At 39.4% G+C, this 27851-nt stretch overlaps 1 protein-coding gene across 23 annotated transcripts in view; it reads left to right on the forward strand.

Moving 5' to 3' along the window:
• Positions 1 to 27851, forward strand: part of Nrxn3 (neurexin 3) — a 1572781-nt gene that overhangs the window by 626047 nt on the left and 918883 nt on the right. For 20 of the 23 annotated variants that reach the window (XM_026780462.1, XM_026780453.1, XM_013355697.2 and 17 more), the window contains one exon: positions 3901 to 3927. The exons of the other annotated variants lie outside the window; for them this stretch is intronic. In XM_026780462.1, the coding sequence (XP_026636263.1) occupies positions 3901 to 3927 (27 nt within the window). The remainder of the gene's footprint in view (positions 1 to 3900; positions 3928 to 27851) is intronic. 23 annotated transcript variants of the gene reach the window in all.

Genomic DNA, 27851 nt, shown 5'->3' on the forward strand with positions numbered 1-27851 from the left:
ACACACACACACACACACACACACTGAGTTAGTCATGGATCCTAAATGTATTTCTAGAAACATGCCATTCACTCCTTGTCTATTTTAAATTGTGGCCAAACCTGGGACCCAAGCCTTCCACAAGGATAGCTTTTGCCTTTCAGCATCTGTTAGCTCACCCTCCCTCTAACTCCTACCACAATGAGACAAAGTGCCGGAAAGAGTCTCGATGGCATTAGAGCACTGTTCTCTAAAAAGAAAGAGTTGTTTGCTTCTCACCAAGCGGTATGGTCCATCACGAGTATGACTTTAGATTATTTAACTTTCTCTCAAGCCTGACATAGGAAACTAAACATTAATCCTTGTACTGTATACACACTTCATATTCAGGATTTGTCCGAGGGTTTTTTCCCTCCGTTTCACCCAAATATTTTCTTCTGCCTTGTGACAAAAAGTCATTTCTTTGTGACAAGAAAGAAGAAAATTATCTCCAAGCACAGTTTGCCTCTCCCAAACTAACTTTTTTTTCTCTTACTATATTTTCCCCCCTCAGGAAAGGTCTTACTCTGTAGGCAAAGCTAGCCTGGAGTTCTCTGTAGCTCAGGCTAGCCTCTTGGGTGCTTGAATTGTAAGTTGTTCCCCCTTGATAGAGCACACAAAAAATATTCAAGTTCATTCAAATGGCTAACACATGGGAACTCAATGAGAGAAACCTAGTATCTCCTTTTCTGATATAGTCTAACTTCTACATGCCAAGCAGGCTAGAGTTTCCTAAGGCTTTGTTTCCTAAAGGCAGGCAGGCATATGTGGTCTCAGTCAGTCTACAAGATATCAGACACCAGACAGCATCATTTAAAAAGTTACAAAGCTGGCTGTTGAACAACCAGTATTTGTTCCTTGTGCATTAAAAGAGGTGATGACAGTATTTCACCATCAAAGTACATTTAAAGATTTCAAAGACTGCATTTTATTTCAACCGAACAACAGTTTTAGGAGACAAATTAGCAAAGCCTTTTTAATGTTTACTTTGCTAGACATGAAACTTCTGTAGGAAGTTAGTAGCAGAGCTGAGATTAGAACCCCTGACTCTAAACCGTTATGTCTGTTGGCTCCATAGATCTGCATTGTGGCTCAGTGATGGGGGCTGTCTTAATGGCAACATTCATGACAGTCACTGTTGAAACATTCACATAGGGGACCTCGCTTTGCCTTAGTGCTCAGTTTTAATTGAGTCACATCTCAGGAAAGCCACTGATAGAAATGAAACCTTAGATGTCCTCAGTGGTAGGGGGCCTCTATCCATGCTCATGACTCTAAGGGCAGTGTTGGGTATTCAGTTAATCACATTTAACTGCTCCAGATTTGCTTTCTCTAGACATCCTGAACACTTTTGCATAATGGAAAACACACAGCTTTCAGAAGCATCCATGGCTTCCACAGTCTTGCAAAGCTCACCAGTACATAAAGCAATCACTTCTCCTACTTCACTGTTATGAGGCAAAGGAACTAAAGCAAACAAGTAGCACACATATGCACACATACCCAAATGCACTCAAGTAGACTTTTTCATTCAGAGAGCGCACCCTGGCTGCTATAGAAAAGAGACGTACACAGAGGACATGACCTTCTCCAGCTCATTTTTCATTAAAAGCGTTCATTCCCTCCCCACAAGAACATTGCCTAAGAGCTCATCAAGAAGACACTAGAGAAGATTTTTCTCCATAGAGTACTTACTTGTTCTTACGGTAAAATAAAACAATTCAATGTGTCTTCACTTAAACATATTGTCCGTCTTCCCTGAAAGCCAACAGTTCTCACACTGATTTAAAGGTACAATATAAATTTCATGGAGCTATTTGCATATCCAGGAAGATTAACCCAACTGAAATGCCTCTCCTTATCCCAGACTCCTGTCTAGTGATAAAATCCTGAGCTTCGCACAACAGAAGAGAAAACTTTTGCTTCCAGTCCTTGGGTTGGCGGTTTTAGGTCCACTCCTCTTTCTCCTAAGCATGTCTCCCCATACTCCTGTTTCCCCTCCCTTGGTAAGTCAGGAAGAGGTATTTCTCCAACTTTGGGTAAGGTTAGATGCAACCACTAGCTCCAGCCCTACCTTTCCCTCCTGCCTGCCCTGCCTCCCCAGCCCTCCGAGGGGCATGGCCTCCTCTGTCTGGTGATCGTACCAATTGCTCCAGGGCTGTTTGCTCCCACTTTTCTGTTGCGGTTGACGACACATGACAAACCTAACCGCACGAAACCAAACCCAGATTTTTCTCAAGAGATGTTCTTCTGGGGAACAACACCAAAAAGCTCCCTGCCTCCATCATCGAGATGACAGGATTTCAGAAGTTGCTCCTAACTGCATTGAGCATAGTTCTGTTCTACTGGGCTGGGTGCCAGTAGTTCCTATTTCACTTGTTCATCTAAAATAGCTCACTTTAGGGGAATCCAAATGGTGGCATTATGCTGGATTAGTCCTCTGAAAACTATTGGGTGAACCTTGAACAGAAGAAGAATGGTTTATATACTGGTGTTTCCCAGTAGCTTGCTTGCCTTTCTTATTAATGAATTTGACCCTTCAATTTCCTACTTTGTATAAATATTGATTGGAATTTCCACCATCATGAACCAACCCTGGGTTCAGCTGGGCAATTTGGTAACAGTTCCCAAGCCATTACTCCAGCCATTGTTGCCCATTTTCCTTTTGAGACTTATGGACTCTACTCAGGAATTCCTATGGGGTGTGCCCATGACTGCTAGACAGTAGTGAATGAAGCATTAGCTCCTCTGACCTCTGACAGAGAATACCAGTGTGGTCGTCAATAGGCAATTAGGCAATTCTTTCCCATGTTTCCCATGTAAGAGACAAAACCCAAACCAAAGGATTTCCCTCTTGTGATGCAGAATCACAGGGTAAAATAGGCAGGATGTCAAAGGTACCCACGACCTCCTCCACACGTACCTGCCCTGCCTTCTCCCTGAATGCTGTAGACACTTCATTCCGTCTGGGCATTTGGGCAGGAAGACAGAGATAGGCTTCGTGAGTGGGTTGGTCTGGGAGCCTTTGAAACAATAACAATCAGGAAAGCCAACCAATTGTGATAACATCCTAGGGTTTTTTTGTACCCTACACCTGATTGATCCCACCTCTCTAAAATCTGCGATGGGTGTTGGTGCGGTTAGCTGTTTGCAAGTGGCCATTTTATGACAGGAAATGAACAGGTGGTATTAACCCTTTCTTTATGTCCAAGGGTGACGGCAAATGTGCCTATACAAATTTCTATAGTATCCAGGGCCCAACCTAAAGTGAGGGTGGAGGGGGTTGGATTTTAGAAGAAGAGAAAGGGTTAAATACTACCCTGTGAAACTTCAAAGACATATTTTTTTTAAAAAAAATGATACAATGTGTCAGAATGGTGATTATATTTTGAACTCTAATACAAAATTCTTGTTAATTCACTCAAAGATCATTTTAAGAACATACATTATAAGGGGGGTATAACCTGTATTTGGAGAGAATTTTTTTTCTAATTTTCTAACTTTAACAAATTAGCATCTCAAAATCCAACTGTGAAATAATTTATACCAATTAATAGGTTTTTAAAAAAACCACCACCAACAACAAAAAAAAGTCTTGATGTCTATTGTGGATATATATGTATACCAGTATATATCTCTATACATATGTGTATATATATGTGTGTGTGTGTATATATATATGTATCTAACTTTACTAATTAATATACTGTACATATACACCCACCCGTAATCTTGTACATATTGTATATGTATATATATATAAAATGGCCACATTTCTTGCGTGTGTCTGTCCCCGGAAGGGTGGACTGATTGTTTTTGGATGTCTGCAGCTGTTACCTTGAAGGATGCAATTTCATCTTTCATTTATTTTTCCCCATCTAGACTGTATCAGGATAAACTGTAACTCCAGTAAGTTTTTCCTCAAGTTTCATTTTGTTCTTAAAAAAAAAAAAAAAAGCAAAGAAAAACTGACTTTATTTTGTTGACTGTTTTATGAGCTGTTTTTTGTTTGGATTGTTTTATTTCTTTGATGAGTTGTGAGGGGAATCAGAGGTAACAAATCAGAGGGTTGGGGTGGTGGTCCTTGCAAGGACTCTGTGTGGCTAGGGCTATGGTCTCTGAGTGGGGCAGATCCTCCCTTCTCTCCTTCCCTTGCACTGGTTCTATAGCAGGAAAAGAGAAAAGGACTGTGGGTTCGTCCCTTGAGAGTGAACTGAAATGGCATTGTATTTATTGTCTCCAGGAAGCTAACCTCTGGGGTAAACAGAAAGCTTTAGTTTAGAGCAACCAGCATGCACTTCTCCACTGCCCAAAATAGTAGGTGACAAAAGCAATGTTCATGACCTAGAGGTGGCTGCCAACTCTGACATTTCTTCCCTGGCCTTTATCACTGTTGGGGGTTTGAGAGGGGTGGGCAAAAGCCTGGTTTTGGAGATGACGCAACATTTTAACCAAACTGACTCACTATGGTTCCTCTAAAGGAGGATTGCAATTCACCATTTTCCCCATTCAAGCATCCAGCTGTTGAAGAAAGATCCCAAGAACACACATGATGAAAAATCTCATCATCTTTCTTCCTCTGTCTTAAAGTGAACATCAATTATAGGTGAGGCTGAAGGACAATAGAAAGATGGAAACAGAAAGGGTAGTTTGTAATGATTAAAGGAGAAAAGGGGGATGTCCTTTGAGCGCTCTTGTGTCTTATATCAGCTACGCTAATTAATGCTCACTGTTATAACAAAGCATCCTGAAATTTCATTGACTCAAAACAAAGGAAGAATTTCTTTCTGATTCAGAAGTCTAGTGCCACTTGAATGGCTCTCCCAGGCCACTCTCTCCAAAGACATAGTTCAAGATCATAGACTTCTTCTATGAAATGCACCAACCCTCTTAGAGATCTTCAGTTCTGCATCCACAGCAAGGAGAAATCTTGGGTAGTTAAACACTATCCTTCATCACTTTGCATGGGAGTAGCCCGCATCACTTCTACATACTTGTCTTTGCCAAATATGACTCCATTCTGCATGTAAAAAAAAGTAAGAAATGTAGTCTTGGGAGCATGCAGGAAGAGCAGTCAATCTTTTAAACATCCTAGCTCACAGAAGTCATGGTGATATCTGGATTCTGGCTTTTTCCTTACTGGAGTCTTCCTGGAGGAATGCAAGTAAAAAAAAGACAACAAACTATCTAGCTTGTATCTTTTGTTGAACTTGCTATTCCCTTGGTACATCAGTTATACAGATGCTGGATCAGCCTTCTTTTTTAGACGTAGTATCAGGGTGACATTAATAAAGCATAGTTCTACACATTTTAGGAACATGTTCTTTATAACAAGAAAAAGCAAGAAATATGTGTATATAAACAAAATACTACATAGAAAGTTTTATACATGTCTTGGCATTGCTTTAACTTATTTTAAGCAATGTCCTATTTTTGCCATGTTAAAATATTTCTAATTAGGCAGAAAATTTTCAAGATATTTAGATGGCTAAAAGCCTAATTAAGACATTCTTTGTTTCCAAAACCTGGAGTTTTAGAAATTTGTGGCATTTTAAACACCATTTAGGGATATAATTTCTATCCCCTAAAGTCACTGATCATAAGCTTACAGCTCAATCTCATTAATTTAGTCTATAAATTTGTACAGACAACAACTAGGTCACAATATGAACATTGCCATCACCCACCAGATTCCTCACTTTTCCACCTGCATTTATTTAATCCCTGCTCCTACTCTTAGTCCCAGACAACTGCTGATAAACATGTTTTCTGCAAGTTCTTCCTTTCTAATATATGAGATATGTTTCATATATTAGAATCTAATTTGTAGCCTCTTGAGTCTGACTTCTTTAAAATTTATAGCATTCCTAGGAGAAGAGTTTTCCCCTTTCCTTTCACACTGACTTAAAGTAAACTAATAAAAAGACAGAAACTGAGCACAAGGGAAGAAAGACTCATATCAAGAGTGTGCTGGCTTCTGAGATTTACTTGGAGAGAGATGGAAGCTATCTGATCAAGATACCAACAGGTGTTCTTCAGTTTGAACCCCATTTGTTCATGGAGCCAATTTCATATATTCTGTATGACCAATCCTGGATGGTACCAGAGATAAATACCAGGATTATCTTCAATGGGAAAAAATCTGCTAGAATGTTTTCTATTCTGAATGTAGAGAACAACATTGAGAGGAAAACATTGTAGCAAGGGTGTGTTTTCCACCCACCTTGCTCAGCGCTGAGAGTATAACTGGTCTTGGTTGAGTAACTGGGTGGGTCACATTTGATTTGAGCTCTTGCTTCTCAGTTCTCATGATAATCGTTTAAGATGCTAACAGTTAACATCACAGAGCCCATCAGAATAGTAGTATACTGTCCAGTGATTGAGCCATAGTTGGGTTTTTAAAAAAAGTGTTTCTTTAAACAAATCTAGGATCTTTAGTGCAAAAGTATGCAGACATACATCCAGAGTAATGTGGAGTCACAAAGTAAATGTGATACATTTTCCCAAAGTAGATTTTAGTTTTAAATTGTTGTTATGGCTGAAATTGGAACTGAAATGATGCATTATGTAGAAGTCTATAATAAGTATAGATGTTTTAGGGATAAAAAAAGAACTCAAAGGCATTTTCTTTGTATGGCTTATCTTCTCTAATCCATCTTTGGTATTGTTGGCACATGGATGAAAGATCTTGAGAACACTATGCAACTAAGTTTGGAGATAAAACATGTACAAATAATTAGAATGTCTAATTCCCCTTTCTTGTTGATTCCATGTCAGAATTCACAGCTTAGTCTCATTTGACATTTGCATTTGTTTCTTCAATAGGGATATGGGTTCTTGCTGCCTCTTATCTGATTGTTAACTAGAATCTCATTGTATAGAAATCCCATCATCTTGTTGCCTGGGATTGGTAGGGAGGAGGCTTTTCTCCTAAGTCTCAGCTTTGTCTCCTGCTGCATCTCAGTGCCTTCCATCACTCAAGCTTTGAAGCCATCTCTGGTGATTTGCCAGTACAGGAGACATAGTGGATTGAATGGATCAAGTTTCAGTATACATCCAGAAACATTTCACATGTCTCTTTTATAGGATGTAGGTTCTCTGAAAAGTTGCTCAGAGAAGATACTGGATGCTATCTGCTGTGTATTTCCTGCTTTTCTGCTGCAAGAGATTTTGGGAAAGGGTTAGTTTTAAGGGATTGTGTGACATTCTTAAGGGAGGGAAAATATGAAAACAGACAGATAAAGGGAGTCTTGAGGCAGAGATGAAATTTTCTTCTGTCCAACTTCCCTTTAGCTCTCCTGTCATCCTGCTCCATGGTGAACAATTCTTAGCAGGAAGAAGCTACGAGTTTCTACTCCTATTCTTTCGTCAACACTCTCTCCTGTTCTCTCCTGTTGGTATCTATGATTTTTTTTATTATCACTTACTCTTAATCTTACTGCCTCTGTCTTCCAAATCCTTCCATGAGAGCTCATCACAGATTCCTCCCTTGTTGCTATCACCCAACATAACAGAGTGTAACAACAAGATCTTTGGTTAAATTGAGGTCATCCCTGGATTGGATTCATCTGCCAAAAATGTGCTTAAAGATATTTGATAAAGAAGGTTGCAGCTTAGAACTTACTTTGCAAATGCAAAGAAACAACAGAGTTGGCATTCATCATGGGGAATTGAACTCCAGGCTGGCCTGAGGGTCAGTTAGCAAAACCAGGTCTGCTCTCTGGAGAATTCTGGAGGAAATCGCCTATTACTTTGGTTCCAGCTGTATGAGGTGGGCCACAACCTCTGACACATTCCCTTCTGGAAACAGGTAAGATATTCTCATTGATTGGAATGTTTGCTGGTGTGAAAGTATGGAAGGTGATTTTCGGACCTTTATATTAAGTGATTATGGTAGGGCCCTCACTCTCCTTACTCATTCTACAGCTTCAAGCTCTGTGACATATGAATGAATGTTAGACATGTGTGCTCACTAAGAGTGGCCATACTGTAACTGAATCTAGTGAATATATGTTGACAAATATTAATTTGCTTTTTGTTTTCTCACCCTGAACCTCCACTCACAGGTTGCCTGCCCCATTCTGTGGGTTCATGGGAACTCTCAGCGTGTGTTTTATTACTGAGGCAGATGTAGAAACCCCAATCTCAATCACTAATTTCTTTGACTTTGAAGTCTTACTAGTTTTTCTTTAATAGTGCCATGCTTATCTTAGACATAACTAGAGGACCATAAACAATATGGATGTTTGTCTGCTTCTCATGCAGATGCCATCAGCAGGGGGCACACACTGTCAGAGATTTGTGGGCCTTGCCATAAGGATGCATCCTTTTACATCTTGACTCTGAACAGGTTTACTGGAGATTTCCTCTCATTCTTCTATCAGCTCTTTTATTATCTGCCTGGACTTTTGCCCTAGTTCCCTGTCTTCATTCTCTAAGCCTACGCCATTTATAGTTTTGACAAAGTCAACAGTATGCCAGTATTTTTTGATTAATTTAAGCATAGCTTGGCAGGGTGCATTTTATTATATCAGATAGTGGTCTTTTCCTGCCCTCCTGTTACTTCCTCTGTACTGCCTTGCTTCTTATTTCCTCTCTATCTCCCCACTTTTCTCCTCTCCATAGAGTAATATCAGAATAGGAGATTTTATCCTATGGCCTGATCTTCCTGAGACTCACAAAATGTTTTCTTTCACTTCTCTGTTCAACTCAGAAATGCCTTTCACACAGCCTCCTGGTGGCTGATTCTTCACTATTAAGTCCTTCCGGAAGGAAAATTTAAAACTATCTTTGGCTCATTCCCTTTATTGATAGCTACTTATCTTAGAGCTTTCGTGGACTGGGAAATCACAGACTAAGGTCCCATGCATAATGATGCTTTATTGATCTGTCTGTGAGCATGGTACCTGCAAGTTTCCACTTTTACACAAAATGACAAAAGCCAAACTTTTCTTTATAAATCAAATTGGTGTTAATTTTAAATACTTAAGGACATATATGGAATAAAATACATTGACAATAAAAATTAATCTCCCTTTTGATGTTGGATCTTCACCACCCACACCCTTTCTCAAAGGCAGTGTGAATTATTATTCTTGCATATTTTTCTTGCATATTCTTCCAGAGATACTATGTAAATCTGTAACATATACTTATTGCCACTCTTTCTACTTCTTTTCGATTCAACCATTAACATACTCTTCTACATATTTTCAAATATCATAGATTTTCTTAGGGATTATGGGTGGTTAACACTGATTATCAGTGTAATTTGACAGGATCTAGAGTCACCTAGGAGACAAACTTTGGGGCATGTCTGTGATGAAATTTTAGGACCGGATTAATTGAGGAGAGGATAACCACCCTTATAGGAGGCAGGGCCATTCCACAGGTTGGAGTACCAGGTGAAATTAAAGGAGGAAGTGAGCCGAGCGCCAACATTCGTCTCTTTGTGCCTGCTGGTTGTGGACACAATACAATCAGCTGCCCCCACCTCATTGCTTCCCTACAGGAATGGAATAGAAACCCTCCAGTTTGTACACTGCTTTTATCAGACACTTTGTCACAGCAATAAGAAAATAACTAAAACAGGAAATAGTTCACGGAAGACTATTAAAGTCTTACTTATTCTTTTGACTTTTCATGTAACACAAGATTTGAGAAGATATAGCATTTTATAATATTCTCTTTGAAAACTGTTGTACCCTAATAATTTATATAAGTTGTAATTTTTCACTCTTTTATTATTGCAAAAAAGGTAAGAAAATGTATGTTTTTCCCCCCCTTAGTCTTTGTTTGCATCTACTCTCTTGAGTAAATCTATACAAGTGGGGTTGCTGGGTCAGAGCATCAGTGCACTTTAAATGTCGACAGGCAGGCATTCCAACAGGATTGGGACAAACACATACTTAACTGGAATGTGAATGCCTATTTCTCCTTATCTTTGCATAATCTCTATAGTATAAAACTTTTTACACATGATTTGCAAATAAATAGATTTTCAAAATGTGACTGTCACACACTAAAATGGCAGCTTATTGCTACCTATAGATACTTTCCTACCATTCTTTCACTTCTCCAGGTATACATAGAGACCATTTGTAGTTTCAGCAACTGCTGTTACCCAAAATATTTTAATACTACTCTGTTGATGAAAATATTACAGAACAGCATCAATATGTCATAGCAATTTTGTCTTATTTTTTCTATATTAATGTTGACCTTTGTTATAATGTCAACAAAGAGAGGCAATTTAATGTAAGGACAGGCCTGGAGTCACATAGCTGAGATCAGTACCTGCCTTTTTTCATTAATGATCTATCTATGCATCTTTGGAAGAATCTCTTTAAGTCCCAATTTTCTCATTTCTAAACTGGAAATGTCACAGTACTTTTCTGAGTGAGAACAGGTGACACAGAGCTAACATGCTAAAGAAACGATGGTGAAAGAGATGGTGGATGGTATCATAGCATCTCAACTGGAAAGATGTTCTTTTTGGAACTTCACATGCTTAGAACTGGATAGAAATTGGTTCCAAAGTCATATTAGTTAGTTGCTCGGTAGATGTCCATGCGATGATCATTCTTACTTTCTCCAGCCAATTACTTTTTCCAAAGGCAATCTTTTCCAGACCCATCAGAGTTACCATTGGACTTAACATTAACAATAAAGTGCTGAGTAACTTTTGATGAGCCCTCTTTAGGCCATGTTGAGATTCATTTTGCACTGCATCACTGCATACATGGCAAACAAATGCTTGCTATTCAACCAGAACAAATGGAAGTGTTTGACTTCACAAATTCCTACGCATTTGTTTGGGGAACCTTGATATCATATATTATTAGTGATATCATTATATCACTAGTAATAAAGTTTAATAGTGTACTAAAATGAAAGTGTTCTCTTTAAAATGCATAGGTCTGATTAGGCAATATCACCACACTTTTGCCTTTAATGGTGAAAATATGAATATAAAATAATATAAACCTGAACTAAAAGAAAACAAAGCCAGAGAAGTAAGAACTTTTGAGGCAAGAGTGTTGATTTCCGGTAAAGAAAAATGATACCTGTTTTGATCTCTTGACATATTCTCTATTGTGACTTTGAAAGTCTTCAACTTTGTGTGGACAGTGATGAGAAATCAGGCTAGCTCTCTCTGAAAAGAGTATTTCTCCTCTCAGAATCTTAGTTTATACTCAAATAACTTGTTGAAACATGGCATGCTGAGGTAACATGACAAGCTCCCCATGCCCAGCCTGCAGCATAATTAAAATTATATACATGGTTAAGGTTGCTGGCTCTGTGTTATTAGATCCCTGCCTTGTTCTTGGGAGAGGCAGAAATGAATAGCATTTTAACAGTGAGAACTACAACACCATTTATCTCCAGCTTCCTCAGATGTCCTCTGAGATCAAGTTAAACCAAATATTAACAAAGAAAGAACATTTTCGTAGGGTGTTTATAGTTATCTAATGCGGCTTTTCTATGATATTTAACTCTTCCCTGAGCTCCAGGCTAAAGATAATTATCTTTTGTGTACAGTGAAAATTGAACATGCAGTTGTATTCTTAGAAGATTATGTCAATACCTGTAAATCATATAGAATTTAGAAAATCTAAGAATTATGATCAGGCACCTGATATGAAAGTAGACAGGATGCGACATTCAGTTAAACAAATCAGGTTCTTTTTCCACATTGTGTGTGCATCTCTGCGTTGAGGTGTGGAACACTGGACTGTTTGTTGGGCCGTGTCTTTCTTCCTTTTTCCTTATTTCTTAGTTCTGACTTGAACATGATATGACCACTTGCGTGGAGCTATGCAAACTGTATGCCTTCTCTTCTTTCAGGAGCTAACATTTCAGACACCTGTTATTTTGAGCAAAAAAAAAAAAGATATTTATGCTTTTTCTTCTACCCCTGGGGTATTTTTTATGTACTCTGGGGCATTTTGTTTAACTGTCAGAGTTACATCTGTGACTTGCTAAGTTCAGTATCAGTTGGGCACAAATTCTTTATTGAAGATAAGGGGACTTGGAAATAAATTTAGATTGTGATTATGCCTGAGGAACTCCTGGCAGATGAGCCAAGCCAGGTAGGCCTCATAAACAAATAAGCAAATGTTGAGTTATTCTCTCTCTCTCTCTCTCTCTCTCTCTGTGTGTGTGTGTAGTACTATACTTTAGAAAAGTCAGAATGTAATGTGGTGTATGCGAACTCTCCAGTAGCTTATTTAACTAGACTTTCCCATGTGATAGACCAAATGAGAGCGTACAAGTAACCATCCACAGCCTTTCTTGACTTACTTCTGTCTCCTTTCTATAAGATGCACCCCACTGTTCCCACAGAAGAGCTCCTTAACACCTTCAGTTTGAACTCCCAGTTCATGAGTCACAAGTTGCTCAGATGAACTTTGAAATATTATTAAACCTCAGTTTACCTTTTTTAATAGTTTGACTGCGTAATAACTAATGAGGTATAAACTATACAATGACCAAATATTTGCCAAAGCTAATATTATCCACCAAAACTCTCCATTCCTGTTTGGTAATGAGAAAAATGTATCTAAAGGTCGATTTTGCTTTCATTGGGCCTAATATATACATATTATATGGGAAGTATGTATATATAAAGTATATTACATATAGTAACAGGTTGCATCTAAATCTCATAGAATAGAAGATTATAATTTAAAATCTAGACTTTCTCAAGCCATTAGCCACAAATATAAGTTTACCTATTGACCTGACAATCTCAGCAAATTTAGTTTTCAGTTTCAGGATCAATTCCAAGAAAGGAAATTTATAGACTAGGGAATGCTTGTTCTAAAAGAAATGCCATAGTGCTGGAGAGATTGCTCCAAGGTTCAGAGAGATTCCTAGATAATCCTGAGGACTAGAGATTGTAACCCAGCCCATATTTACAAGGTAGGCTGACTTCTTAGCATACACACACACACACACACACACACACACACACACACACACACACACACACGAGAGAGAGAGAGAGAGAGAGAGAGAGACTAGGCATAGGCTTACACATTTAAAAAGTAACGAAATAAAAGTATGAAGCATTTTCTGGCTAATCTACTGTCTAAGTAACTGGATATTCATAGCATTTTAAAGATTTTATTAAAAATTAGAAAGTGCTTAGTTTTTATTGTACATGGTGGAAATGGATCTTCCAAAAAAACTTGTATATTTTCATCTGGAAATTGAGCTGTTTCAGAGACCATTTGTTTATGTACTATCCAGAAACAAAATTACTATTCTTTCATCAACAGTCCCTTTACCCTCTGTCGACAGCAGGCCTGTGGTGGCTACTGAACAATGGCCTGCTAGAAAATGAAAGGCAAGAGAGTGTATCAAGGCTGTAAGTAAGAGGTTTGATGAACAGTTAGGGTAATCCAACTGTCTGTTACCTGAATGCCTGAAGCTATATTACAGTAGAAAAATGTTAAGTTCTATGATTATTCAAAAGAGAGGAAAAATGTAATAGAGACTGCAATAGAGACTATCCTCTAAGCCAAAAAAATATTTGAGTGATTGTGAGCTCAGGAGCCCCGTTAGGCTTTGGGGTACATGTTTGATATCAATCATAGTACAGATGAAAAAACCTGAGTCCATGGGAGCCAGTACATTGCCGAAAGCCTCGAGGTGACTAACAGCAAGCATGAGTCTTTATAAATTTAGTTTTTTCATTCTTAAATGAGTATCCTTTTTAAATTTAAATTAAACTTGGCACATTTTTTTCAGACTTACTAAAAACAAAAATGTCATGTATGCGTGCATGAGCACACGCGCTCGCGCGCGCGCGCGCACACACACACACACACACACACACACACACAAAAGCAAACAAAAACCTCAAACAAAATCCTCCCAAACAAACATAAAACCCCCAAACAACCTAAACTGCTGGAGGTGGCATGAGCTGTAGTAGGAATGGAATGAAATGGAGCTCTGAAATTTAGGAGATGACAGAAAGACAATTGGTGTTATCCACAGTGTGGGCAAGATAAAACCTACAGCAATAAACAGAGGGTGACTCCTCTCTGGAGTAATAAAGAGCAAGGCTTTAGAAACAGAAAAGCTGGAGGGGTGAGAGCATGCTTATTTCCTGGAAGTGGTTTTCCTCTGGTAGAAAACGCATGCGACTTGCCTTTTCTACAGAGACAGAGAATACAGGGGAAGATGTAGAGAGAAAAACCTGATTGGTCTAGCAACTCCCGGCTAGAGAAGAATGGCTATCTCCTTGTGAGTGTAATGAGCAATGGCAAGCAAACTGCCTCTGTGTAGGCAGAGTTGCCAATAGCTAGAGTGCTTATCTTCACCAGTCACTGTTATTGACAAACAAATGCCTTTTGATGACTACTAATCAACTCAAAAGAGAAACAGAGAGAGCCAGAAAAATTTTAAAAAGCCAGATAGTGAATCATCCCAGCATATGATGAGGGCTCATATTTCTTTGTGGTTTGGTTCTTGTATATTTACATACTTGTTTAAAAAGAAACACATACATAGGCATTGACACGCACGTGGAAATCATGACTAACATTCAATGACATGGAAACTGAGCATTAAGATGTTACCTTATTCTTCCTCCTTTCCCAGTATTTCCTATGGACTTTTCATTTCTTTGCCACAGAGTAGGTGGATGCTAAGTCTGTATACAAGGACACCGAAACACTGATCACTTTATTTCTTAAAGTGTCTGGATTTCACAGATTCTTATCATGTAAAATCTATTAGCAGCCATTGATTATTTTCTGTAGGTCAGGACCAGAAATAGAGGTTGGCTTGTATTACCATGTTTCATTGTTCATCACACTTTATAGTGTGGTGCATTATTCTCCTTCTGGAAATGAGATGCATATTTACCCTGTCCACTGATTCTGACTTCCTTGTTCCAATGCCTTTTTTTCCTCCCTGCTACCTCTGCTATCTATATGGGCATGCTGATACTCAGTGAGTGCCCAGATAATTACTAACAGTGAGTGTGAAGGAGTCCACATCCCACCGTTCACACTAAATCCCGTTTCTTTTCATTTGTCTTTCTGCAACCTTGAACCATCTGGAGTTGTTCTTAGCTGAGTTCTATATTTGTATTAGTGTTGCATCGTTATTCATAACTAGCCTCTAACACGGTGTTTATTTATGTAAACATGGGTTCTAAATACTAGAGACTGAATCAGGAATAACCATAGAGGCCTGTAGACTACATTGAAAAAGATAACTAGAAAGCTGAAATCAAATTTACCTGCATCGCTGAATTGCCAAGTTGCACCTGATGCTTTATTGAGCATCTCTTAGTAATATGTCTATTCCTGTCTCTTGTCTCTTCCCATTATAACCTAGAGCTTTAGTCTTAGCCAGCAGGTTGTGGCTGCCCCAGTTCACTGAGTGCGCATACACTCCCATTCCGATGCCCATAGCCTACCTTTCCTACTGCTCCTCTCTGTATCTGCCTAGCAACCATCTGCTCACCATTGCACGACAGCGCAACTGTCTGCACCGGCCTACACAAGTGTTTCTTGACCACTCTAGACACACCAACTTTGTCTACCTTTGAGGTCTCATGGTACTGCACACAGCTCAGAACTGTCACTTCGTGGCCATCACTTTGCTTACTTGTCTATACATCGGAGCCCTTCCCAACTTGGGGACATGTACTAATTCTCTTATTTTCACTGACCAATACCAGGTCAGATACAGAGAAGTTAATTCACTTACTAAATCAATTGTTACACGTAAGTTTAATGTCTTGAAACTGAACCACAGGCTCCATCTTTAAAGATAAATATAGATTTCTTAGTCTAAGGAAAATTATTCCCAATTCATTAAAAGTGAAATTTTGGCAAAAACACTGTCTTAGAGGCTAGTTATGAATAATGACACAACACTTATAAGCTTCAAGCTGATCCTTTAAAGAAAATGGGAACGACTCCGAAAAATAAAACAAAATAAAAACCTAGCAGCTTTGCCAGCCTGGGTGGCAGTATTGCACAGGGCGATGACCGAGAGCTCCAGGATCTGTTGAACTTATTCTCCTAGTAATTAGCTTTTGGACCTGGGGCAGTTTCTTGGAGGCCCCATTATTAATGGTAAGAGCTATAATGGCATTCAGTGAAGAGAAAAATGAGCAGCAGCATCGCTCCCGACCGTGTGCTTTCTATCCTGGCATTTAAATAGGCACCCAAGTCCACTGATGCTCGCAACAGCTCTCGGGTCTCACAGCTTGGACTGCTCATTGATCACTTGAACTTGTAATAATAGAAACATCACCTTCTCCGGCCTCTTGGGCACTTCTCTGACCTTTCTGACTTGTCAAAGGGAATTGCTTCTTCTGTGAAATGCTTAAGGTGACAGGACAGGACTGGGGTTTGAGGAAGCTCAGTGAATCTATGGTAATTTCCAGGGTTTTGATGGAGGGGTTTGTGGCAGCTGGTGGTGAACCCTATATGAAATGAATTCAGAGCCTTTTACTTCACTCCAGGGAAGATCAGATTATTAGGGGTTGAGGATCCCTTCTACTGATGCCACAAGGATCAGCTATTCAGTTCAGTCTCGTAGGAGTTAAACTGTCCCTCATATAGTTGATTGAGATGGGTAACAGACATTTGCATGTTTGCCGATGAATACCTGCAGGAGTAACAAAAACAGGATAGTATTATAAAAAGATTAATCTTGGTTGGGAGTGGACTCTGCATCATATTACTTTCAGTTGTTACATCCTTTGTGTGTGTGTGTGTGTGTGCACGCATTCGTATCGTGTATGTAATTATGTGGATGTGTGCACATGCATATGCCAGTATGAGTGTGTGCGTGCTTGTGCCTGTGCCTAAGGTTAATATTGGCTGCCTTCCTTCCTCTGCTGTTCTTTACCATGTTAACTGACACGGGGTCTCTTGCTGAGTTTGGAGCTCATTGATTCATCCAGCCTTGTTGGAAAGGATAGTGAGTTGCAGGGATCCACCTATTCCAACATTTCCCTGTGCTGGAATGTCAGCAGAAATGTTTTTCCAAACATAACTTTTGTTTTTGTTTTGCTTTTTGGTTGTTTTGAGACGGGGGTCTCATTGTGTAGCTCTGTCTCTCCTTCTTGCTCTGTACTCACTGTGTAGACCAGGCTGGTCTTGAGCTCACAGAAATCAATCTCCTTATACCTCCTGAATGCTTGGATTAAAGGTACGAGCCACTATGTAACCATATATAACTTTTTATGTGGGACCTGGGGATTCAAACTTAGGTTCTCATGCTTGTGGAGAAAGCACTTTATTGTCTGAGGCAAATTTTCAGCCCCACATAAATCTTTTAATCTCTACAAAATTATATTCAGAAGATAGGGTTTGTGGGACCTGGTTCTGAGTGCAAATCAAACTCCTTGTTCAAAGAACAGGATAGAGGCTTTCCCCAGCTTTTCATAATTTCTTTCTCAGTCTGTAAAACAGGAGTCACTTGAGCTCCAAATTCATAGCTCTACGTATAGGGATGGAAAAACAGGTGGCCAGGACACTTTGAGAGCTAAGACACAAATCATTGCTTCATACCCATCATACAACTGAGCTTTACTTGCAAGCATACGGTCCAATCACAAAATTCTTAAAAATCCCAGGCAATAACTACAAAATACCAATCCCCAAATGCTATGACTCTGGAAATCACAAGTTTCCCACTTATTCTCTGAATCTTACAAGCAAAGAAATGGTGCATCCCAAAGACTACGGTGGGTTTTGTGATACATTAATCTACTATGTAATCACTGAAACATAATATGCCTATTTTATATTATTGGCTTCTGCATTCATTATCCTTTCAATACCATATTTCAGAAGTTCCTAATTACTTTTGCATGGCTTCTGACATGGCCAAAAATAAATGTTGGATCTTATAAGCTGTTTTCACCCAAAAAATGTTACACAGTGGCCTAGAACAGCCTATCTCATTTCCTGTCAAGTGAAAACATGATTTATTTCTGACTACCATTTTTGAATGGTCTGAAGTATCTGACTAGACTAATTTCATCACCAAAGATCAGTTCTCCCTGTACGATCTTAATACACACCAGTAATCACGTCACGATGCCCCCACTTCTCCTCCTGACAGACCGGTTTCCCCTGGTGTCCAGCATGAGTGGAAAGCCAAGTTCCTCCTTCGTTTTCAGTGAACCTCAACATTCAGCGCTTTAATTACCATTTGATTCTCTGGTGGGTCAATGGCAACGGGAAGGCTGAATCTGGACATTACCATACTAATGTACCGTCGCCTCAGACATCCTCTGGGATAAGGAGGGGTAAAGGAACATTTAAGGAATAATTGTCCTTTTACCATCTCACCACCTCGAGCTGAGGGCTATAAGAACCTCATCATTTCTGATTTACTTTGTTACATCACCTTCACCTAATTTAAAGGCAAAGTCCGGTGACTTCCCTTCAAACAGAACGGAAGAAGGAAAAACTAGGGCTATGTAGCTCCTTTAAACAATAGCCATATGCTCTCCCACACTGTTTGCAACAGAATACCATCAAGATCATTTTCTATCAATCAGCGGAAGAGACACATGGGCTGAAGGCACAATGACTGCCTTTCCTATGGGTAAGCAGGCTGTGCCAATTTTCAATGTCTTGCTGGAAGGGATAATTTATGCGGTCTTCCGCTGAGCAGCTGTACCAGTTTGCCATGGCCTTGCCTCCATTCTGATTTGGGACTCTGCAGTAGGAGCTGTCATGCTGAGCTATTTGACTATCTCAGCTTTCATGGCCAGTTCTTACTCAAAACAATGTCAGAAGAAAATGACAACATCCCTTTAGGGAGCTAGCCCTCATCTAGCATTTGTATTCCTGGAAGAACTTTTCCTTACACTTACAAGTATACTTTGCTCTTGGTATACTTGGTTGTGCTTGATTTTATTGCTACCACCCTTGAAGGCAAGAATTTACTCTCCCTGCAATGTGGTAATGCCCTGCAGCTCAAACTGATTTGTGTCAAAGAACACTTGGTTCACTTGGACCCTCTGCACCCAGCGTCGGTTTGTGCCACATTTACTTGCAGGTAGCAAATGCTTATTGATGAGGATTTCATCACAGGCTTACGTGATTACATAATGGTTTAGCTTTCCTTTCTAAACCATCACTTAGTCTACAGTTCAATTATGATCGATCCAAGTGCTGCCCGTAAGTAATTCTATTGATGCTAAAATACATGTAGGGAAGGCAACGCTGACTTTCACGCTCATACCCTTTCTTATAAAGAATGTTCTTTAGCTGGAAATAATAGTAACCTTCAATGTTCATCTCACACCGGGAGCCACTGGCTCTGAATAAATGTCATCTCTGTGAGTCTATTTAGGGGTTAGCTAACTCTTTATACAAATGATCAGATAGTAAGTACTGTAGTGGCCTCTGTCACTCCTATTTAGTTCTGCCACTATATTTAAAGATCAATTATAGACAACATATAAACTCATGACAAAGGCTTGCTTCCAACAAAACTTGATTTACAAATATAGGCAATCAGTTTGGGGCCAAGGACCTTAGCTTTCTGATCCTTGTGCTTGCAGCATAGGCGATGTACAGCTGTAGAAATGGTGTTCGGGAAGTAGATTGCCCAGAGCTCCAAACTCTAAAACATATGGGAGTTTGAAGAACTATTTACCAAAGGTGATTTTCATTCTATTCCCAGGAATGCAATGCTGAATGTGTCCAAGCTGGAGTATTAACACATGAATGAGTAGAGATGATGGCAAATGACAATACATAAAGTTAAATGGGGTCAAATAAATACTTGGAGATGGGCAGAAGTAAGAATTTATGAAGGAAAGTCCTAGAAGCCTTTCTGAGAAATTGGCATTTGAGTGTAGACATTTGATGCATGCACTGTGGGAAGGATCTTGCCTTGAAGGATGAGGGGATGGCATTCAGAAGGTACTCCCCACAAAAGTTAATAGTCGTGGAAGAATATGCTTGATGTGTTTGTGGAGCAGGAATACTAACTTGGTGGGAAAAGAAAATAGAAAGGCATTTATGGCTACTTTGAACTATCTCCACTAAAGGGATCTGTACTGCAAATTTTAAGTGAGCTAAGGAGTTCTTAGTGATTCACAAAATCTGTTGTTTTGTTCTTGGTTATTCACTTGGGAAGAAAAATTCACAATTATGTGCAGTGTCTGCAAAGTAAACTTTTCATAAATTCTGATCTATTATTATTGTACTAAAAGCAAGTCAATGCTTTGTTGAAGGGCAATTAATATTCCACTGAATTCATACTTTAAAAATGATGAGATTACAATATCAGAGATTATACTTGCAGAGCTAAGAAATCCATGTATCAAGTCCACAGAACTAATCAGTCAGCAATAGAGTGGATTTTACAATAATTGATGATCTTTAATTGTTGTTTGGCCATTGGTTTTTACTGTGGATACATAGAAGCCCTTACTCAACAGTTTATTGAGTACTATAAGCTAGAAAAAAAAATCTTTTCTTCAAAAGAATGAACTTGAATTATTTTACAGAGAATACTATATCTGGTCTGATCTTGTATCTGGTCTGATCTTGTATCATAATTTTCTAAAACCTTGGAAAGAAAATTAGTAAAAGTACTTTTTTTGGGGGGGGTGGAGACTGTGATAACACAAATCCAAAGAGAATTGGCTGTATCTAAACACAATGCCTTGCACTGATTTGGCTAAAAGGTCAAGTCCTTTGCCTTAGTTAAGCAGAGTTTGAAGAAATGATTCTAAGAGAATTTAGTCCTGTTTAGGGAAGTTAATTAGAGATTCTTCTTTGAAAAGAAATAGAAAAAGGTAAAATCTCCTGAGTAAATTGGGAGGGTGGGGCCCATAGGAGAAGATTAAGGGGGAGGAGAGAAGAAAGGAGGGGAGCAGAGAAAACTATATAGCTCAATAAAACCAATTTTAAAAAGTGTTGAAAAGTTACCTTTCTAAGTGATGGTATTTTATGGTGCTTGAGATGATTATTAGTGAATTCTGTGTTCTGTTGCGTTATAGAAGAGTCTAAAGCATTACAAACAAATGAACAATTTTAGGTAGCCATAAGGGAGAGTGAATCTGAATTAATGAAGGAACTATGAGGTTTAAACATTTTTTTTCAAATATGTATACTAACCCAGTGTGTGTGTGTGTGTATGTGTGTGTGTGTGTGCCTCCATCATAAAAATGATCTTAGGGAATATGGAAACCTGAATTATAATTCCCAGCTTATTCGAATAAGGTAACATATTTCTCCTAAGTTACTTGTGGCATGTTTGAAATATTTTTATATCCAAGTAAGAGCCTCAGCAGACTGTCTTAATGTCTTAATTTGCTTCTCAAACCCATCTTTTATGGAGGCTGTAAAGGAATTTTTCAGTCCAGATTCAGTTAAATTCTGAATTTGCATTCGATTCAGAATGAATAAAGTTTAGTTAAAGGTAGAACCCAAAATTTAGCATCTCTGCTAACACTATAAACTTTCTAAAGCACAGTTGCCTGGAGCATAGGTGCTGAAAGACATATATGTAGCATGGTGTGTTAGAGTTCCTACTGCTGTGAAGAGACACCATGACCACAGAAACTCTTATTTAAACATAAAAAAACATTTAACTGGAGCAGAGGTTTAGTCTGTTATTTTCCTGACGGGAAGCTGCTTGGAGGCATGCAGGCAGACATAGTGGTAGAGAGGTAGCTGAGAGTTCTGTATCTGGATTAGCAGGTAGTAGGAAGAGACAGCGAGCACCAAGTCAATGGGCCTGTCTTGAGCATTTGAAACCTCAGGGCCCACTCCAGTGACATTCTTCCTTCAACAAGGTCACACCTAGTCTAAAAAGGCCACACCTCCAAATAGTGCCACTCCCTATGAGCTTATGAGGGCCTTTATCATTCAAACCCCCATAGATGGGTACTTTGACTTGCATTATCTTAGTACAAGGTGTTATGGGGGTTCTTATAACTTAGAAAAATTAAAATCTGAGTAAGTATACCCATTTTTCACTGATGTTCACATAACTTTTTGAAGCATTAAATATTAGCAGTAAAATAGTGCTTAATGATAGCTACTTAAATTTTTGGCTTCCAGGGGGCTGTAATAGTATACGTAAGCATGCTGACTCTCCATCTATGAATCAGCAGCAGCAAATGTTTTATAAATATGAATTTTAAATAAAATTTATCTATCTACTTATGTTATATCCCAGCTGCAATCTCTTCTCCCAGTCCCTCCTCCCATGCCCCCTGTGTTCCCAACCCCCAACTCCCTCCTTTTCGTTTCTGCTTAAGAAAGGGCAAGTCACCCATGAGTATCAACAAAACATAGCATATCAAGTTATAGTAAGACTAAGCATCTCCCCATGTATTAAGGCCAGGAAGATGACCCAGTATGAGGAGTAGTGTCCCAAAGGCCTGTAAAAGAGTCAGCTCCTGCTCCCACTGTTAGAAGTCCCACAAGAGGACCAAGTTACACAACTGTAACATATATGGGGAGGGCCTAAGTTCGTTCCATGCAGGCTCCCTGGTTGTCGTTTCAGTTTCTCTGAGTCTCTATGAGGCCGAATTAGTTGATACTGTGAATTTTCTTGTGGTATCCTTGACCCCTCTGGTTCCTAAAATCCTTTCTCTTCCTCTTCTGCAAGATTCCCGAACTCTGCCTAATCTTTGGCTGTGTGTCTGCATCTGAATGAAGCCTCTTTTGATGACAGTTGTGCTAGGGACCAATCTGGTCACAGAAGATGGCTAGTTTGGGCTACGTACCAGCTATTGCTAGGAATCTTAATCTTCTTTGTAGATTCCTGGGAGATTTTTTTTTTTTTTTGTGCCAGGTCACCTCACTCCAACCTTCCCCCAATCTGATTTCTCATGTTCCCATCCGCACTAGCCTTCAGTTCACTTATGAAATCTCTTCTATTTCCCTTTCCTAGGGAGATCTGGGTGTCCCCCCACATGAACCTTTCTTGTTACCCATCTTCTTTGGGGATGTGGATTGTACCATGTTTATCCTTTATTTTAAGCTAATATCCACTTATCAATGAGTACGTACCATGTTTGCCTTTCTCCATCCGGGTTACCTCACTCAGGATGATGTTTCTTTCTTAGTTCTATCCATTTGCCTTCAAATTTCCTGGTCATTGTTTTTAACAGTTGAGTAATACTCCATTAGGTAAATGTACCACGCTTTCTGTATCCATCCTCAGTTGAGGGACATCTAGGTTGTTTCCAGGTTCAGACTATTACAAATAAAGCCACATGGTTGAGCAAGTGTCCTTGTGGTATGAATGAGCATCCTTTGGGTATATATCCATCAGTGATATTGAGGTAGATTGTTTCCTAATTTTCTGAGTAACCACCATACTGATTTCCAAGTGGCTGTACAAGTTTGCACTCCCACCAGCAATGGAGGAGTGTTCCCCTTGCTCCACATGTTCTCCAGCATGAGCTGTCACTTGTGCTTTGAATTTTAGCCATTCTGACAGGTGTAAGATGAAATCTCAGAGTTGTTTTCATTTGCATTTCCCTGGTGACCAAGGATGTTGAACATTTTTTTCTTGGCCGTTTGTGATTCTTCTATTGAGAATTCTCTGTTTAGAGTTGTATCCTGTTTTTAATTGGATTATTGGTTTGTTGATATCTAGTTTCTTGAGTTCTCTATATATTTTGGAAGTTAGCCTTCTGTGGATGTGAGGTTGATAAAGATCTTTTTGCTGTAGGTGACAATGTCCTTTAGCAACAGATACTTTAAAAGTATTGTTTTTGAAATATGTGTCTTTATCATGTCTTGGACCAAATCTACCAGATTTCTATTGTACATGTCACATTCAACTTCCATCTTCTGACAGGGAAATAATACTCCATTTGGCCATCTACAGAAACTTCATTTAATAGCATTAAAAGCTCAACAAATATTTAAAATATTTCACATAACTTTAAAGTCAGGAATCACATTTCAAAGGCCACTTCCTGGTACAATAGCCATCTATAATAAAAAAAAGTAGAAAAAATACATCTTGGTCTGACATGGAAGTTAAGTAAGCTGAGAAAAATCATGTTTTCTTTCAGAACAGGATGGTAGATAAATATTTTCTTTCTACTAACCTATCTGGAAGGCCAAAGTCATATCTTGTCACTTAAGATTACAGTAAAGCTTGCACTTTTCCTTCCAAGCCATAGATTGTAGCTATCAGTTGGATGAAGCTAGTCATGATTTTCAATGGGTAGGATCCTAACACGTTCATTTAATGAAGATTTTAGTGGAGTTTTCACATTTCCTAGGGAACCTGATGGTGTGGAATGCCAATAGGGGTACAATCACAGTCCAGAAAGATCCACATAATTACCACCACCACATAGAGTTGCTTTATATACAATGGAGCTATCATTGCTGTAGATGAAGTTGGTCTCTCTTCTTACCCTCCTCTTGGGTTCACACACAAAAATGTTTGTCTGCCAGAAGTTTCCCTGTTTCCCTTGGCCTTGGTGTGAGAAAACCTTTCAAAAGAATTTCTTTTACAAAATTGTTTTGAACTCAAAAACAGGTTACCTTTGTTTCAGGAATCAAAAATAGTTATCGGGCTTTCTAATTGCACATAATTATATCAATCAAACTGTCAATGCTGGCTGCTTCTTTGAAGCCCCAGTAAGGTGTTAACACAATTGACTGCTCTCTTCAGTCATCCTTGCTGAGGATCCTTCCAGATTCCAGGTGTGACTACTTATCCCAATATTTTACTTTTAGAGAGGCAGCCATTCATGGGAAACAGCTGTAATTATAGGAGTTGGGGTATTTCATAATTAAACCACCAACTAAGATAGCACATGCTTGAGAGTTTGCAAGTGGGCTTCATAAGAGTCAAGCTGCAGATTAATCTCGATTTGCCTCTTAATATATGTCTAGGGCAATTCTTCCCTGTGCTTTGTTCCCACATGTAGTCTGAGGAACCCAAATGTTTTTGGGGGTTCTGTTTCTATTTTAATAAACAAACAAACAAACCTAGTTTGTTTTATCATTTATTGTTAAATAAATAAATAAACATAGTTTATTTTATTATTTATTGTTAAATAAATAAATAAATGAGCCAAGGAAATTCAAAGCAACTTTATATAGAGAAGGACTCTTAGGCTAGAAGAACTTATTTGTAGAGAGCCTTTAAAAAATATTCAATGATTTTTAAACCCTGAGAATAAAGAAACATTCCTTGGGATGGTTACGATAATAGAGAGTTTTCCCCAATTCTGAGAAAACAAAGCCAAATATTTGAAGAACTGAAAATTTCAGGCACTATGAATGAATTTAGTGTTCATTTTCTTAGATAGTCCTTCTACCAATTCTGACAAAGAAGAACTATGATTCCCCTTCTAGGAGAGGAAATACACTTACGTGTATTCAACATTATTCATATGATATTTATTGAGTCCCAGTATTTTTAAGTGCTAGTAATGTAGCTATGAACAAGACAGCTTACATTTTCCAGACAAGAGTGAGACAATTTGCGAATGAATAATGAGTAGCAAGGCTAAGTAACAGCAGTGGAGTGACCAGGTTTAAGAGGGGCGGCTGGGACAGCTGTCCCAAAGGAGGGTCCAGGGAGCTGAGGTGAGAATGAGAAGTGAAAACTATCCCTGGAGGAAGCCATGCATTCAGAGAGCCATGACAGCATGAAGGTGGGGACGGGTGGCTGCGTTCCTATGACAGGAGACATGTTAACTAGAGAATGAAGAAGGGCGTGCCTAGAGGCGTTTGCTGGGGAGTGAGTTAAGAAACTGGGTGAAGACCTGGCAGTGTCTTTCAATCCAAGCAGAGGGCGTGGATCTTATTCTAGGGACACAGGAAGTTTAAAGGAATGTGCTATGTCCCTGAACACTGCAATCCAGCTAGTATATTCTAGCATCCAAGGGGTGGAGGAATGTATTCAAGGCAAGACAGCTGCAGAGGGAAGACAGACAGAAAAAAGACAAAGGGAAGACAGAGGCAGTGCAGCTGCTTACCAGGGTCCTGGAGCTTCTGAACCCTGTCACCTTGAGTTTCACTTTGCTCCATGTCCACTAGGTAGAGATTGAAAGCAAAAAATAAAATAAAATAAAACATAAAAAAAACTTTTTAGAAAAAAAAATACATATAATTAGGCCTTTTAGTGCCAATCCTGGAATCCTGACTCTTAGCTTGCCTCTGAGTAGCAGCCCTGTTCAGATAGCCCTTACAGTGTTGTTTTTGAACTCCTATAACTAGGTTGCTGGGAGGAGGTGCCTGTGTGTGTGTGCGCGCGTGGTGTGCTTGCGTATACATATGAGAAGAAGAGAAAGACACTGAAACAGCGTTGATGATTTTTTATCTTTCCCATAAGACATGATGTGTCACCACACAACATCACTATAACATCCTAAATAACAGTGTAAAAAGAAGACAAAATTGAGCCACTTTATCCTGCTTGGCTAAATCAAGAATTCAGTTACAGAGAGACGGGGGGGGGGGGAGAAGCTGCTTAAGATATTTTTTGTCTATTGCAGGCTCCCTTCCCTTCCCTCCTCTGAGCCCACCCCCAGTCCATCTGTGATGCTTGCATTTTTATATGGCTCTTTGTGTAAAGACACCAAAGCCTTAATCACGTCGCCTGTATTGTGTATCCCCATCTCTATCTACCTGTGACACTTGTTTACAAGTTCCCTTGGCTGCCTGCTCATTATCATATTATTGATCAGTCAATCTTTGGTGGCTCAGGTTGGGGGTGGTGGTGGAGAAGAAGGTGGATTGGAGAACTGGTGGGGGTGGGGGTTGGACAATCAGTTAAGATGGTTCCAAAAATAGCTCAACCAGGCTGGTGATAGCTCGGCTTGCAGGCGCCCCTTATGGGATTTACACTCTCCACTAAGAGTCTGTGCTGAAATAGATTCTACCAGCTGTTCCTGCAATGGGGAGCTGGTGGCAGCAGGGCCTGGCTCTACTTGGAGAAGGAAATGGAAGTAATAGGCTTGGGGTAAGGTCCTGCGCAGGAAGACACCCCCTTCCTTATACATACTTTCATCATAACACACACACACACACACACACACACACACACACACACACACACAATGCAGGGTACCTTTGATCTTGCAACATGGCATCTATCTCTCTGCCCTCCACCCCTATCTTTTCTTAATGGGGGAAGCAATAAGGGAGAAGATAAGGTTTTATTTTCACCAATATGTTCACATTTTACGTGTCTGCCATTTTGATGGCAGTTCTAGCTTATTGAGTGTATAACTGGGACCTTCCATTAGCACACTAGACAAGAGTCAAAATCTTATCCTCACACTTTGATCTCACCCAGGGCCTTCACATTTACCAAGATGCTTCTGCGTGATGGCTGGGCCTAGGTCTATAAAATAAATAAATATAATATTGATAAGGTTCCTTAAGACTGTGTCCCATGGAAAACATACTGTCCTTCATGTTGCTGTCCTTTGACCCCCATCTCAGGAGAAAATAATCTTGCATGCGCTCTCAAATTATGATCCACTCTCTTCCCAGCCACTGTGTCTCAATATAATTTGTTCCTCAAAGTGCTTCTGGAAAGTCCCCAGAATTTGTCATGCTTCTGGCCTTGCTCTGACACTCAGGAAACACTGAATCCTTTCCTGCTTTCTTTTAAAATGTGTCTATTTTACCCCAACTGTACCCACCTAAAAAGATGAGATGTTTAAAGTCTTCAAACCAAAGATTCATGGGAAATAAAAAAAGAGAAGGGCAAAGGGTGCAGTTTCTTCTGTTGTGTGCCCTGGTGGGAAAGGACGGCCAGGAAAGGAAAAGGAAAGCAGCGCTCTCTCTCTCTCTCTCTCTCTCTCTCTCTCTCTCTCTCTCTCTCTCTCT

Source organism: Microtus ochrogaster, chromosome 1 (genome assembly GCF_000317375.1).
Source record: "Microtus ochrogaster isolate Prairie Vole_2 chromosome 1, MicOch1.0, whole genome shotgun sequence".
NCBI classification, from domain to species: Eukaryota; Metazoa; Chordata; class Mammalia; order Rodentia; family Cricetidae; genus Microtus; species Microtus ochrogaster.